Source organism: Heloderma suspectum, chromosome 2 (genome assembly GCF_057233095.1).
Source record: "Heloderma suspectum isolate Gila_16-S chromosome 2, 16-S_ref, whole genome shotgun sequence".
Classification (NCBI taxonomy): Eukaryota; Metazoa; Chordata; class Lepidosauria; order Squamata; family Helodermatidae; genus Heloderma; species Heloderma suspectum.
The window spans coordinates 47,477,429-47,493,816 of record NC_139459.1 but is presented as its reverse complement, the minus strand read 5'-3'; the positions used below and the strand labels follow the sequence as shown (position 1 = coordinate 47,493,816).

General features: G+C 43.4%; 1 protein-coding gene across 3 annotated transcripts in view; it reads left to right on the top strand.

The window, feature by feature from the left end:
- PDE8B (phosphodiesterase 8B) overlaps positions 1–16,388 on the top strand; it is a 100,759-nt gene that overhangs the window by 42,117 nt on the left and 42,254 nt on the right. For all 3 annotated transcript variants that reach the window (XM_084833405.1, XM_084833403.1, XM_084833404.1), the window contains exons 3-5: positions 1,750–1,940; positions 2,873–2,932; positions 8,805–8,862. In XM_084833405.1, the coding sequence (XP_084689531.1) occupies positions 1,750–1,940; positions 2,873–2,932; positions 8,805–8,862 (309 nt within the window). The remainder of the gene's footprint in view (positions 1–1,749; positions 1,941–2,872; positions 2,933–8,804; positions 8,863–16,388) is intronic.

Below are 16,388 nucleotides of genomic sequence, written 5' to 3'. Positions count from 1 at the left end.
GTTCTAACCAACGACCAAAGATTTCTAGAGAAATTCTGCCATTCCACAGCATCAAGAGCCACTTCTCAGGAGTAGCTGGTCTGTGTAGACTAGTGCTGTGATAAGCTCAGTTCAGCAGAGTTTGTTAAACAGAACTATTTTAGGTAGATGGCTAGGCACCATCTTTATGTAGAAAAGGGGTGCAGCACCTCAGGTCTGGCAGCCAAATCTGGCGCTCTTGGGGTCCCAAGCCAGCCCTCTGGGGATCCCCAGAAGGCCATGCCCCCTTCCCCCAGCCACTGCTTGTTTTGTGGTTTCCCAGTTTTTATGTAATTTCCCCCACCCCCATCCTAAAAGGTTGAAATGCCTCTCCTAAGGCTTGGTTACTGGCAGCAAGCTTTAAGATCAGACAAGCTGGGAATTCTGGTATATTGGCTTACCACTTTTGCATTTGGCTCCACCTCCTTTTCCTTTCAGCCCCGCCCACTTTCAGAATGTGACCTCCCAGAGCTTCTCTGAAATGGAATTACGCCCTTGGGCCAAAAGAGGTTTAACAGCCCTGATGTAGAAGGCTGAAGCACATTAATTGTATACAGCCACAAACACTTAACATTTTACTGTTATTAGTCATATGCTGATATATGCGGTGCTGCAAAGGTAGAATTTATCATCATTTCACTTATTGTTGGGAAGTCAGCACTCCAGATAGCTTCAGATAACATTAAATCAGGATCGCCTTGCCAACGTACATTGACTTTCACATGGTGACACTATGGCTGTGCACAATAATAACACTGATGGAAGCTGGGCTTTTCCTTTTTTTTTTCCTTCACATTTTAGAACAAATATTACTTTACATTACCTACACAGGATGTCCCAGGGAAACGAACAGGACAGTTTATTCATATTAAATAAACAGGGCTTTGAAACGTTTGACATTTTATGCTACAGGAGTTCTAGTTGAGTAGTTTGAATGATTCTTGGCAAACTTTATAAAAACTGAGCCTTTTCTTTGTTTGATTATATTTATTCTAAAGCAAGCTTTCTTTTTTATTAATTTGTGACACAGTTAGTGATGGATTGCTATGTTTAACTGCAAAACAGAGCAGTTCGATGACCTGTGCTCCTGGCTGTATGATTTGAAAAATGCTAATAAATGTTATAAAGCTGACAAATACTTTCCTTTCCTAAAGAGCTCTCATTAAAAAGCATGAATTATTAACAGCATCAGTTTCTGATTCAGCACATCAGAAAGCAGCGCTCACTTTTGTCATTGCCTTGAGATAGGGAGATCAAAGGAAAAGAGAGATGATGGGGCATTTGAGCCCAAGCCCACAGAATCCTTTTAGGATGCCCAGGAGACATCCCCTGGAAGCAGAACCCCCTCAAAAATATAACATTGCTGTTTGAGCAATGCCTATGTTGTACTGTGGGAGAGGGGGTGACATAGTTTGCAGTATTAACCCGTGGACCAATAAGGACATTATTAACATTGCCCCATAATTTACTGCCGATAGGTTCATCAATATGAGTTTCTTTCCAAATTTGGGAAATACTACTTTTGCTTTTAATTATCTAAACTTCCAGCATACAGCTATACAAAAGTCTGTTTTAAATTCTGCTATTTTTTTGGAAGTGTGTGTGGGGGGGAGGGGGGCTGTAATTTTAAAACAGACACTGTAATATTTTAATGCTAAACATTAGGTTGAAACCTGTAGTTAAGAAGATGTTTTTTAAGTCTATTGTTAGACTGTCTTCTGTGTCTTATAGGTGTTGTTGATCTTTGCGAAAGAAGACAAACAGAGTGATGGGTTCTGGTGGGCTTGTGATAGAGCTGGATATCGGTGTAACATTGCTCGGACACCAGAATCAGCACTTGAATGCTTTCTTGATAAACACCATGAAATAATTGTCATAGATCATAGAAACTCCAGATACTTTGATGCAGAAGCCATCTGTAGGTAATTAATTGTCTTTGTGTTTTATATGAACCTTGCAGTACAGAGAAAAATAGTTGTGCAATATTACTATGTCCATCTTACTTTACTTACAGGTAGTGAATTTGTTCCACTTTAGATCACAGGTAGGCAGGTCATATGACTGAATGCCATATAAAATAAACATATACATCCCTGGTTATAAAAAGCTGTATGTCAAGGAGAAGGTTAGGCTAGTTTTCTATGTGGAGAGAACACCTGGTCACATGAGCTCCTTCCGGCAGTCTGATGTAGACACAGTTTAGCACCTCAGTGAGAGCAAGGCCTGTAACAATAGGAATAAAAGGCATAAAGGTGGATTTGGAAACTGGGAGATGGTTCTCTACAAACCAAACCCAGTATTCTGCTAAGAATTATAGGCAGCTAAACTCAGAGCTAGCTTAACAACACTCTGTTTGAGCTAATATAGGAACAAGTGGATGCATATTCCCACCAGTTGCATGGTGGAGCAATCAGTTATCCTCCAAATTTCATCCATAAAGAACCTGGTAAAAATCATGTTTATGTAAAAGATGAGTGAAACTAATAGTTTCTTCCTGCTTTATCTCAGTTTTTACAAGTTGCAGATTCTATCAGCTATATTTTTCCAGTTTCTGATTTAAAGGCCAGGATCTGATGACAATATGTGTATGCACTACCCAGGGGAGAGACACACAGGGTAGCCATAGCTTCATTAATTGTTCTCACTGCTGAAGAGAAGAGACACTGTTTTTGCTTTAAAAGTGGCTTGTCCCTTCAGCAATAATAACTGATGTAAAGAAAGCAACAATCTGAGCGTTCTCCTATGTATATACATACCGGATGCCATGCATATGTTACAATATGGTGTTGGGCTTGTGAATTTCTGTAGCTGAAAACCATTCAATCAGTTATGACATGGAATTTGCTCATTTCAGGTCAATCCGTGCTACAAAGCCCGCTGAACATACTGTAATACTAGCTGTCATTCCACAAATGTAAGTATTTTTGGAAAGTGTGTTTTCCTGATTTTTTTTTTTTTGCTGTAAATCGTACGGTTAGCCAATGAATAAAGTACCTTAGCAAAGGTTAGATTTAGCATCCATAAAATTGGTGTTCATAGCTGCTGTAGAATTAGGTTCTGTTACAATGTAGAATTTTGTGTGTGGTCTAAACTCTAATTTCTAAATTACTTTAAAAATCCTAAAGAGCATAATCATATGATGTTTTAATTATAGGGAATAAATAGAAGTCTCTCATTAAAATCTTACAGTCAATCTATATATTGGGAAGATCCATTCACTTCAAAATGTGGTTGGTCAACTCATGATTGAAATTTCATTCTCATCCAAAAATCCCAGTACATAAGGAAAGCCTTCCCTAACCTGGTGCCCTCTTTGTGCTGAACTACAACCCCCATCACACCCAGCCAGTATGGCCAGTAGCCTCCTGGCTGGTGAGGATGGGAGTTGTAGTCTAGTGCATCTGGAGCCCACCATGTTGGGGAAGCTTGATGTAGAATGTAGTGCTATCACTGAAAAGGCTTGCAGAAGTACTTACTTGGGCCCAAATCATAGAATCATAGAATAGTAGGGTTGGAAGGAGCCTACAAGACTGAGTCCAACCCCCTGCTCAATGCAGGAATCCAAGTCAGAGCATCCCTGACAGATGGCTGTCCAGCCTCATCTTGAATGCCTCCAGTGTGGGAGAGCCCACTACCTCCCGAGGTAATTGGTTCCATTGTCATATTGCTCTAACAGTCAGGAAGTTTTTCCTGATGTTCAGCCGGAATCTGGCTTCCTGTAACTTGAGCCCATTATTCCCTGTCCTGCATTCTGGGATGATTGAAAAGAGATCCTGGCCTTCCTCTCTGTGACAACCTTTCAAGTACTTGAAGAGCGCTATCATATCTCCTCTCAGTCTTCTCCTCTCAAGGCTAAACATGCCCTGTTCTTTCAGTCTCCCTTCATAGGGCTTTGTTTCCAGTCCCCTGATCATCTTTGTTGCCCTCCTCTGAACCTTCTCGAGCTTGTCTGCATCCTTCTTAAAGCGCAGTGCCCAGAACTGGACACAGTACTCCAGATGAGGCCTAACCAGTGCTGAGTAGAGGGAAACTAGTACTTCCCGGGATTTGGAAGCTATGCTTCTATGAATGCAGCCCAAAAGAGCACTTGCCTTTTTTGCAGCCAAATCACATTGTTGGCTAATATTCAGCTTGTGATCGACAACAATTCCAAGATCCTTCTCACTTGTAGTGTTGTTGAGCCATGTATCCCCCATCTTGTAACTGTGCATTTGGTTTCTTTTTCCTAGGTGCAGAACTTGGCATTTATCCCTGTTAAATTTCATTCTGTTGTTTTCTGCCTCGTGCTCCAGTCTATCAAGATCACTTTGAATTTTGTTTCTGTCTTCCAAAGTATTAGCTATCCCACCCAATGTTGTGTCATCTGCAAATTTGATCAGCATTCCCTGCACCACTTCCTCCAAGTCATTAATATAAATGTTGAAGAGCACTGGGCCCAGGACTGAGCCCTGTGGTACCCCACTTGTTACCTCTCCCCAGTTTGAGAAGATCCCATTGATAAGCACTCTTTGAGTCCGATTCTGTAGCCAACTGTGGATCCACCGGATCGTTGTTTCATCTAGCCCACTTTGAGCTAGTTTGCTCATCAGGATATATGGGGCACGTCGTCAAAAGCTTTGCTGAAGTCGAGGTGTATTCATAGAATCATAGAATAGTAGGGTTGGAAGGGGCCTACAAGGCCATCGAGTCCAACCCCCTGCTCAATGCAGGAATCCAAGTCAGAGCATCCCTGACAGATGGCTGTCCAGCCTCATCTTGAATGCCTCCAGTGTGAATTATGTCCACAGCATTCCCACAGTCCAAAAGGGAAGTTACCTGATCAAAAAGTGAGATCAGATTAGTCCGGCAGGATTTGTTCTTGACAAATTCATGTTGGCTTCGAGTAATCATTGCATTGTTTTCAAGGTGCTTACAGATGGATCGCTTTATGATGTGCTCCAGAATTTTCCCAGGGATTGATGTCAGACTGACTGGTCTGTAGTTCCCAGGTTCCTCCTTTTTACCCTTTTTGAAGATAGGGACAACATTGCCCTCCTCCAGTCATCTGGCACTTCACCCGTCCTCCATGATTTCTCAAAGAGAATAGACAGTGGCTCTGAGAGTTCTTCTGCCAGTTCCTTTATTGTTCTAGGGCGCAGTTCATCTGGCCCTGGAGATTTGAACTCACTCAAAGTAATTAGGTGTTCCTTGACCTATCAATCTCAAGCTGCAATCCAGCCTGTACTTCACCTTTGCCAGGGGGGTTATAGACCCTCTTTTGGGAGAAGACTGAGCCCAAGTAGGAATTGAGCACTTCTGCCTTTTCTTTGTCATCTGTTATCATTTTGCCATCTTTATTTAATACCTGAACCACCATTTCTTTCCTCTGTCTTTTACTATGCATGTAGCTGAAGAAAGCCTTTTTGTTGCTTTTAGCATTCCTCGCTAACCTCAGCTCGTTCTCAGCTTTAGCCTTCCTGACACCATCCCTGCAATTCTGTGCTACCTGCCTGTACTCTTCCTTTGTTGCTTGGCCTTCTCTCCACTTCCTATATGTGTCCTTTTTTGTTTTCAGGTCATCTCTAAGCTTGTTGTGAAGCCACATTGGCTTCTTCTATTGTCTTCCACCTTTTCTTCTTGTTGGAATTGTTTGTAATTGTGCCTTCAGAATTTCCTTTTTTAAAAACTCCCACCCATCTTGGACTCCTTTTCTCATTAGTCACTTGCCCTGGGACCTTACTGATCATTGTTCTGAGTTTATTAAAATCAGCTTTCCTAAAATTCAGGGTACGGGTTTTCCTACCCTCAGCTTTTGCTTCCTTTAGAACCAAGAACTCAAGTATAACATGGTCGCTTTCCCCCAGAGTTCCTGTAACTGCTACTTTACCCACTAAGTCATCTCTGTTGGTTAGGATCAAATCCAGAATAGCCAGTCCTCTAGTTCCTTCCTCTACTTTCTGTAGGAGGAAGTTATCTGCCACACAAGTCAGGAATTTCCTGGAGGGGCCATGTTTTGCAGAATTTGTCTCCCAACAAATATTGGGGAAATTGAAGTCCCCTGTTACTACTACCAGGGCACCGCGGTGGCTTAGTGGTTAAGACGCTGAATTGCAGACTGGAAGGTCAGCAGGACAGCAGTTCAAGACCCGAGTGCCGCGTGACGGATTGAGCTGCTGTCTTCAGTCCCAGCTCCTGCCAGTCTAGCAGTTCGAAAGCAAGAAATTGCAAGTAGATAAATAGGCACCACCTCGGCGGGAAAGGTAACAGCGTTCCGTGCACCTCAGTGTTCAGTCATGCCGGCCACATGACCACGGAAGCATCTTCGGACAGCGCTGGCTCTTCGGCTTAGAAATGGAGATGAGCACCACACCCTAGAGTCGGACACGACTGGTTGGGGACACGTTTACCTTTACCTTATTACTACTACCACATGCTTCCTTGAAACATTAGCTATTTGCTTTTCAAAAGTTTCATCCTTGTCTTCTCCTTGATTGGGTGGCTGGTAGTAGACTCCGACCACCAAGTTCCTTTTATTCTTTGCTCCATTTATTTTAACCCAGATGCTCTCGATGGGGCTACCAAGCTCATCCTCCTGTATTTCTGTGCAGAGATGTGTATTTTTAACATGTAGTGCAACCCCACCTCCCTTTCTGTTCCTCCTGTTCTTTTTGAACAAGTTATATCCTTCAATTGCTGTATTCCCGTCATGAGACTCATCCCACCAAGTCTCAGTTACACCTGTCAAGTCATAATTTCCTCTTGTATTAAGAGTTCAAGTTCATTCTGTTTGTTTCCCATACTCTGGGCATTAGTATATAGACATCGAAGACCGTGTGTTTCATGGTCTGGCTTTCTTCCTACATGTTTGTGAAGACTATTATTGGGCGCTATTAGAGCTGTTCTTTCTGTTGCGGTGCATGAGCCTTCATCCATTGTTACCCCCAACTTTACATCTCCCTTCCCCACAGGATTCAGTTTAAAGCCCTCCTGATAAACTTCTTCATGCTGTGGCCAAACACATTCTTCCCATCCTTTGTGAGGTGCAACCCATCCCTTGCCACTTCCAGGAAGGATAGCCCGTGGTCCCAGAATCCCAATCAATCTCGTCGGCATCACCTTTGTAGCCAGTCATTCACCTGGAGTATTTTTCTTTCCCTTTCTATCCCTCTTCTGAGTACTGGAAGGATGGATGAAAAAACTATCTGGGCCCCAAAGTTCTTGAGTTTCCTTCCCAAAGCTTCAAAGTGTGACGTGATTTCTTCGTAGCTCCGCTTGGCGGTATCATTTGTTCCCACATGGATGAGAAGAAAGGGAAACTTGTCAATGGGCTTTATGAGTGCAGGCAACCCTTCAGTCACTTCTCTAATCTGTCCTTCCGGGAGACAGCATACCTGGCAAGTGCACAGGTCTTCGCGACATACTTGGGTTTTGATCCCACGGAGCAAGGACTCTCCCACTACTCCTATCCTTCTCTTCTTGTTGTTGTAGGCCTTGGTTTCATCACCTCTGCTTGACTGACTTTCAGCCTCTTGCTCGCTCTCATGCAGGTTCCCCTGTAATTCTTCCTCTGCAGGCTGTCCTCCAGTCTCATCGTCAAGTACCTGGAAACTGTTCCCCAGCTCCACTGCCTCCACTGGTGCAGAGTGGCTTCTAGTTCTTCTGTTCCTAACTGTCACCCTTTTCCAAGGAGTATCCTCTACATTTTTCCTCACCTCAGCATTTCCCTCTTCTGCCTCAGCTTGCTATTGCTCTTCTAGCTCCTGTACTTTGCTTTGCTGCTGTAGTTCCACCATTCTGTCCAAGAATTCTTCGTGTTCTCTTATTCCCTGGAGGGTCAACACTCGCTGCTCAAGTCCTCTTATTTTTTCTTCCACAAGTGTTATCAACTTGCACTTGTTGCACGTATAGGCCATGTTGTTCTCAGGCAAGAACACAAACATGGCACACACCTTGCAGGTCACCATCACTGGAGAGTCTTGTCCTTCCATAGTCTGTTTTCCTTTTTGTGTCTAGCTTTCTGATTGTTCTAGAGTAGCCTGTGCCTGGTCCTCTACTCACTGGAGTTTAAAAACAGAGTCCACTGGTATGGAAGTGTGTGTTACAAGACAAATAAATGAAAAAAAAATGTTTTTAAAAAATGTCCAAAAAAATATCAGGGGCCTCCCCCTTGACCTCCCCTGCTGAACTCCCCTGGCCAACTCCTGTTTGCTCCCCCTGTTCGCTCACTCTCTGGGAGCTTGCTTGCTTCTGTAGTCCCTGAACCAGCTGGAGCAGCTTCCTCTGCTCTGCTCAGCTGGGAGGCGGGAAACAGACTGAAGCTTCCTGCCCACACAGCTGCTGGGAGTACTCAGGCCACCCCCCCCCCCAATTCAGTTGGAGCTCTCAGGAGCACCTGGTGAGCTCACAGACACTCAGAAGGACAAAGGACAGCCCTCTGGGCTTCCTCCAGCTTCCTCCAGCCCACTTACCTCTTTGCCTTTGTCTCCTTTGTTTCTTCTGCCACTGCAAATGCCCTGGCCAACTCCTGTTTGCTCTTTTAAAGGCTGTGTTGAGTTCAACTCTTTAGCCAATATACAGTGTGCAACTTAGATTTTTGAATCTTGCCAAGCTCATGTTGGCAACGCATAATAAATAAGGAAAGGCTGCATATGGAAAATTGATATTAGCTGGAAAACTGAAAGAACTATAATAAATGCATATTTTATGTTTTCTTATTCATTATTTTTGAGATACATGAGTCTCTCTGTTGCACTGAGATATCAGAATGTTTCAGGTCTCCTAGGTGAAAATTTTCTGCATTTCTGTAGGTCTGCTGGCCAAGAAGAAGCTTCTGTCCTCCCCTTTCTCCATGCTGGTTTTAATAGGGTATGTAGAAGTTTTTCTAAGTTTTTAAAAGTGATCAACAACTAATTTATCAATCTTCAGCAGTTATTTTCTTTAGGTGATTAATTGTTCATGTTGTCAGCCACATATTTATGTTACATGTGAACTCTGAGACTCCCTTAGCTCCTCCTCATTTTAACTCAAAATGTATGAGAAGGAAGCAGAGAAGTTAAGGAAAACCTATTATCCTCTACGGCTGACTGTTGTTTCAGGAGGTGAAAAGATACTGGCAAATACATTTTTGCAAGCCTGGACATGATCTACTGTGACCATTGCCAAGAAAGATGTGTTTTCTTTTCAAATTAGGGTTCTCTAATGGTATCATTAAAATCATATATTTGATTTATTTATTATTACATTTATATCCCACCTGTTACCCTCTTGCAAGGGACCCAAGCTTTAGGTTTACATGGTACTTCTCCTCTCCATTTTGTCCTCACAACAAGCCTGTGAGGTAGGCTAGAGTGAGGTTCAGTAGCTGGCCCAAAATCACTGAGTGGGGACTGGGATCTTCTGAGTCTTAGTCCAACACCCTAACCACTACTCCACCCAGGCTGTATAACAGCCTGATCCTCCATCTTTGCTGGTGCAGGGTAGCCAGTACAGATCAGAAGAGGGCTGTGGTACTGTGTGGCACTCTTGTCTTCAGGATCACTGTGTAAACACAAAATGGGACTGGGTATAGGGTCAGGAAGAAAGGCTATGCCTGCAGTAGCAACTGCCCAGGCTCCCTAAGAAAGACCTGGGGGGGGATCTTCATGACAACGGAATGAGAAGTGCATTGGAGTATTATCTGGATTTTCATGGAATTGGCTTTGGCCTGTCACAGACACACGAAGCAAGAAAAGTACTGCCACCTTTAAAATCAGGTTTTTCAGGGGTCACACAGCACTTGAAAGGAACATGATCCTGGTGGGTAGGGGGAGTAGAACTGAATGTCATCAAACTGGCAGGGGCTGCTCAACCAACAAGAGACGCTTATTTTCTGGCCCATGTCCAGGCTCTTCCCTGCTACTACAGTATTATGAATTATCAACTAATTTTTCCCCATGTGCGTAGATTTCCCTGAAGCCAAATCCCCGATTCTCCAGTGCAGCATCTGAAGGCTCCCTATGAGAACACTCCCCCTCCCCACCATTTCACCTTATTTTAGCAAACTGTTGTGGAGTTATTCCTCTGTCCCCTATTTCCCAGTGTGTGCACTTTTGCCTTGAGAAGCCAAAATCCTGGTTCTTGAGTGTAGCATCTGAAGGCTCCCGCTGAGAGCATTCCCCCCCCCATTTTGCCCCATTCCAGCAAACTGCCATGGCGTTATTCCTCTCTCTCCTGTTCCCAGTGTGTGCACTTTTGCCTTATTGCTTCCACCACCACCCCTTTTTCCTTCTCTGGGGGCACTTCCTCCCTGTTTGTAAGGTCCCCGAGACCTCACTAGATCAGAGAAGTGACTTTACATAACATTAAAGAAGCAACTTTAGATAATATCGGAGATGCAATTTAACAACAATGGAGAAGCGAAGTAATGCAAACATTAGAGAAGTGCATCATCATGGAGGCTAATTACTGGCGAAATGGGAGTGCAGGATGATTCTGAAGGCTGGAAAGGCTCAGTGAGGCCACAGCCAGGTGAAAGATACAGCTCTGGGCAGGGCTATCATGCTGAAGTAAATGTGGAGGATAGGGGCACACAGCACCAGAAGCACAGAGAACCCAAAATAAAGAAATGTAGTTGAGTAAAAGTAGTCTCAGAAAATCTGGCATTTCTACCAGAAATCTCCAAGGTGGCTGCAGATTGGCCACGATGTCATCTGCTGTGAACAACCTTGAAATGCTCCCAATATGCAGCATATCCCCCGTGAGGACAGCCCCCCACTCATACTTGAGAACTGGTTTTAGAAACATGCTTTTTTAAATAAATAAAAAAAGGAGAAACCATCACCCGTACTTGACATGTCATGCAGATCGGTTGCACCTCATATTTTTGTTCAGTTTCCGATCTCCATCTGTTTATTTCGTTGTTTTGAATCTTTGTTCAATTGAGCCACTCCCACTGTTCAAACAAACAAACGAACAAACAATTGGTGTTTCCAGATGAGGCTTTTATTGTGCAATCACCCTGACTCAGACATGGAATTTTACAGGGCTCCAGATAACATCTTCCATTTGTTACCCTCCTGTGTTTTCTTAACACAAAAACATCAATTAAGGAGGTTTAGACAGAATAACTGTCCAGAATAACTGACAGAATAACTGCCCAGTGTCTCTTGATTGGTAGTGCTAGAAGCCCCCCATCCAGAAGCACCCAGTTTTTCAGTTAGCCTCTCCTTAACATAGTTTTTTAAAAATCTGGCTCCCACTCTAACTTCTAGATCTGTTTTTTTTTCTTACTTTTATATTGTTTTATAGATTATGAACCTGCTTTTCCCCTTTCTTTTGTACACTACATAAGTATAGGTCTCCAAACAGTAATAAGTATAGATTAAAATTGTGAAGGGAGTGAGGGGGTTGCCCAAGCTCCCAGCAGAGAAGGCAGGGACAAGCAGTTACTGAAGCAGGCTGCCACCACCTCTTACATCCACCTCAGCCTGAGCCAGAGGACTCTCAGGCCATATAGGACACTCCTAAGGCTTGTGAAATAAGGGCCCAAGCTGGCTCTCTCTGTTCCCAAGGCCTGAAACTTTAAACAGTGGCAATTAACCAAGCAGAATGCTCTGGATTTAGTACTGAAGATTTTGTGGAAGGAAGCACACACAACTCTCAAGGTAGTTGTTATGTTTATTTACATTAGGGGTGTACGAAATACCCCGTACCAGTTCGGGCGTCCGTGGGGTGGGGGGAGGCAATCCGTCCCTCCCCCTGGAATCCTCCCTGGCCGGCTCCGCTCTGCAGAGAGTCCATGGAGCTTCTGGCCGGGCCCGTCCACAGCCAGACTTCCATCCGCTGCTAGGCTGCGGACGCAAATGGCGTCTGGCATAGCCGACCCCATTTGTGTCCCTGCTCTTTGCTGTGATAGGCTACGTAAATATTTATGTAGCCTATCACCTAAAAGAGCAGGGACGCTAATGGCGTCGGCTATGCTGGACTCCATTTGCGTCCGCAGTCCGGGGCAGTGGACAGATGGCAGCAGACGGACCCAGACTGGCCGGCAGCAGGTAGGGTCCAGCCAGGGAGAATTTCGGGGGGTGACGGGGGGGAGTAGTCCATTCCACCACAGGGGGGCAGATTCTAAAGAATCCGGTCTCATTGGAATCCATGGCAGATTTCTCCGCCATCCCTAATCTATATAGGAAAAGGGGAGAATGAGTAAAAAGGCATACAAGAACCAGAGTAATCTTTGGAAACAATACTTGAGAGGCCTTGAGACCAGAACAGCACAAGATAACACACGCAGGAGGTTTTCACGAGCGTGTGCAGGCCCATCTTCACGAAATGGGGTTTTCACAAGAAGCGAAAACACAAACAGAAACTGGATTTCTTGGCAATAATGATGATGATGATGCAGCATCATGTGGTCCTACAGAAGTTTTGGATTTATTGGGGGGGTGGATGTAACTCAAAACTATGGTTTAGCATTATAAACACTAGCCTTAGGTTCCCATGCTTCCGCAGCCCCGCAGTCCCCTCTCCTTCTTTGGCATGGCTGTGAAGCTTTCACTTCTGCTTTTAAACTAACCAGTTCCTGATTGTGGGAAATTCTGGTTAAGCTATGGCTAGTTTAAACAAACCAGGATCAAACTGTGGGTCATGATCCTGGCTTGTTCACTGTTCATAGTTTAAACTAACTAGAATTCCCCAAGTTTGAACATTATAGAGAGCTTGGTTTAGAAGTGGATACTTCCAAGATCCTCACAGCCACACAAGAGAAGGAGTGTGGAGCGTGTGAGCTCAAGGATTGTGCAACCTCTTGCATGTAACTCTAAACCATAGTTTAGCATTGGCCATGTTCACACATCACATTAACCCATATGAACAGGAACAAGCCGTAGCAAGCCTCAGACTCACACGGCCCTCCTTCCTTCTCTCCTCCCCCCATGCATCCAGTAAGAGGAGTTTGGAAACTTTCATTTCTGCTTTTGAGTAACCACACCTTACTGTGTTGTCCAATCCAGATCTGTGGCTAGTTTAAACAAGCCAGCTTCAGCAACTATAGTTTGAGGTCAGCTTGTTTGGAATTAGCAATAGTTAATGTTAACCACAGTTTGTCAGTATGGACAGCGTGACAAATACCAGTTAAGCAAAAGCTTCTGAACTCCTCCAGCCATATGTGAGGAGGAAGGGATGGGGAGCGCATGAGCCCGAAGTTTGCTGCAGCTCATCCACACTGAACGAAACTGTGGGTCATTGTGATGTGCAAATGTGCCATTATGTCCAAACCACACCATTGTCTCAAAGCTTAGTGATAATTGGATTATTGATTCACAAAAGGATCTGTATTACAGCTGGGCACCTCCTGAAGTTGGCAACTTGATGTGACATAGCATGCACTCAGTTTGAAATCGAGCATACACCTACTGTGCTGTCAGCAATTCAGATCTCAGAGCTGTGTGGTGGCACTGTAAATGTCGGGTTGAGTTTTAAGCTGGACTCATCCTGAAGCCAAGCAATCACTTTAGCTCATAATACTGTAGTGCAGACCAATAAGGTCACATATGGGCACACGAGTTTGGTCCTGTGAATCAACTCTAAGCTGCACCTTCCATTCTCATGATTCACTCAGTCCAGTAAACTTTTTTTTTATAATCTTTTTTTGATGATGAGTTTCAACAAGACAAACAAACAAAAACATAACAAAACCAAAAAAATTGAAAATATAGCAACATACTCTAAAGTCATCAGTTTCAAATATTACAACATTCTAAGGATAAAAAAGGGGGAAAATAATAGATTGCACATAAACTTCAGTAAAAGCAGACGAAATATCCAGATAGTACCTGCTTCTTGGAACGTAATACACAGTCAGCATAAATGGATTTTTCGCACCCTCTTGGCTGCTAAAAGACTGATACTACAATACTGGAAGGATAAAAGCTCACCGCTTACAATGCAATGGATTGAAGACTTAACAACACTAGCAGCATTTGAAAGAGTGGTATATAGGCATCACTTGTAAATGGACTTGGTCCAGTAATTTTTCAGTGCCAACTCCATTTTCTGCCTTATCTCTCTCACATATTTGCAGACTTGCCATCAGTGCAATAATGATTACAAACTGAATGTCTCCTTGCCATCATTAGATTGTATATTATAACTATTTCTTGTTGGCATTGTTCTTAAGCTATAGAAAAAAGGGATGAACATACCAAAGAATAGATTTTTATGTAATACTGAGTGGGCAGCATAGGCACTTCGCTTCAGTGGTTACCTCTTAGGCTGCCGTTTGTTCAGAGGAAAATAACCAGAGACGGAACCTTTCATTCAAAGCACATTCACCAGGAAGTAAATTCCATTAGTATTGATGGGGATTTAGTGTGTGCTGTTCAGCCTGTGCAACTTCTTATTTTTAAATGCATAATTCAAAGTAGTTGCCATTTTGAATAGGACATCTTTGAAGTAACTTGGGTAGGCAACATGATGTCCACAGGCATGAAGGTGCCCACAGACACCTTTCTTGGTGCCCTCCAAGGTGCTCTACTCCTCCCACTAAATGCATTTTCTTATCAGCAGCTGGGATTTCTGTGAAATAGGTTTTTGTTGGTCCTGAAAATAATTTTATATATTTATTATATATGCTGTTTATTACATACAAAGTCACATCTTACCTTTGAGGTGCCCTACTTGGAAAGGGCAGTTTTATGTGTGATATACATTGCACACAAGCAGAAGTTCAGTGAGTGTTGCTGGAAAGGGCAGGTCTCTCTTCCCCTTGGATTCCCCTGCACTGACCACAGAATCAACTTCTTCAGCAATATTGCACAGGCCACCCTAATCCTGCAGTTGTTCTTGTGAACCATGTGGGCTGGTGGGGGACCATCCAGGGCAGAAGCATCTGCTTCTGCAGCCTCTGAATGCACTGTATGATGCACATCCAGTCCCTAAAACAAATATCATACAGATACATTTGTCATTAAAGTATGTTGACCAGCAGCAGAACAGGAAGGCGTGCCTCCCACAGCTACAGCTGCACAAGGGCAGGTACTGCGTAGGGGGTACCGGAGATGAAATGGGAACAGAACATCCCTGATTGTGTGTCTCACATGATGCACGTAGCTCCGTTTTAAAGATATTAGCATGCCTTTTAAGATGCAGAACACCTATAACCAATATATTAAAATCCTGTCAAAAGGATTAAAAAAAAAACTAAGTGAAAACTAGAGGCTAGAATTATGACACGAACATTGCTCCTTTTTCTTGGGGGCTGGGGGAAAGGAAGAGATGGCATGGCACACGTTTACATTTGTATTTCTTTCAGGGTAAGCCTTTGAGGTTTCTTCAAAGGTTTGTTTGCTGACCCCAGAACTGTTCATTCTTGTACAGGATGAGTAACATCAGAAGGTATCCTCTGCTGAGACTGTCATCAAAGTCTGTGTGTGCTCCAAAAAGTGGATTTCTTTTTCACATCTTCAGTTAACAATCAGTATATTACCACAACTAGCAATTTCACTGGCAAAAATCTATAATAATAAATGGGAACAGAATGGATCCAGTGAATATCAGGCAACCATAATTATTGTGGCTCCTGTACCATATACAATATTTTTCTCCTCATTTCCATGTTTGTACACAGTGACCTTTTATGTGACCTTGAACAGTCATTATGTGCCTGAGACTAGGATAGCGTGGAGGGTGAGGGCTCCCCCTACCAAATCTTTAAATAGGACTACTTATTACTAATTGATTTTGAGATTGAATGCTTAATCATCCTGAAGAATTGTAGGGATTATTCACATAGTCTTTGGTGAGGGAGGGGATTCCAGAACAAAACTAGCACATCTCTTTTCTCCAGTTTTGTGTCTGGTCATTAAAATATCAGTTCCCTGAATCCCAAAAAGCATTTATGGGGAGGAAAGGGCATCTCAGTAATATAGTGTAACATTAAGATTCTGCTCCCACAGATTTCCACTCCAGATGACCCTTCTAGCTCTTGCTCATTACAGCTTAAATACTTCTAGTATCCTCACTAGTTACAGCTGGATTGTACTAACACTCATTCACAATTGTATTGTATGGGCCCTTTTCCAAAAGCCCAGAGAAATACAGTGAATTTATGAATGCTCATTGGAATTCATTAAACCGAAGGTGTCCAATTCTTCACACTTCCACAGTGCACAGAACCACTATAAACCTCCCTGTTGGAAGGTAAATGTAGGGAGAGGGCTGGATCTGATTTTGTTTCTTCTTTCATGGGCTGAGCGCCAACTTGTAGAGCCTCCTAAAAATGAGGTGGGGGAAGCTTTCAGATTGCTCCAGTCATCTCCCAGCCATCTTCCCTGGAACCTAGAACAAAGTAGCTGGGGCAAGAATGGTAGATTGAAGATGGTGTGTTGTCCTCATGAGACCTGTGAGTTCTGTTG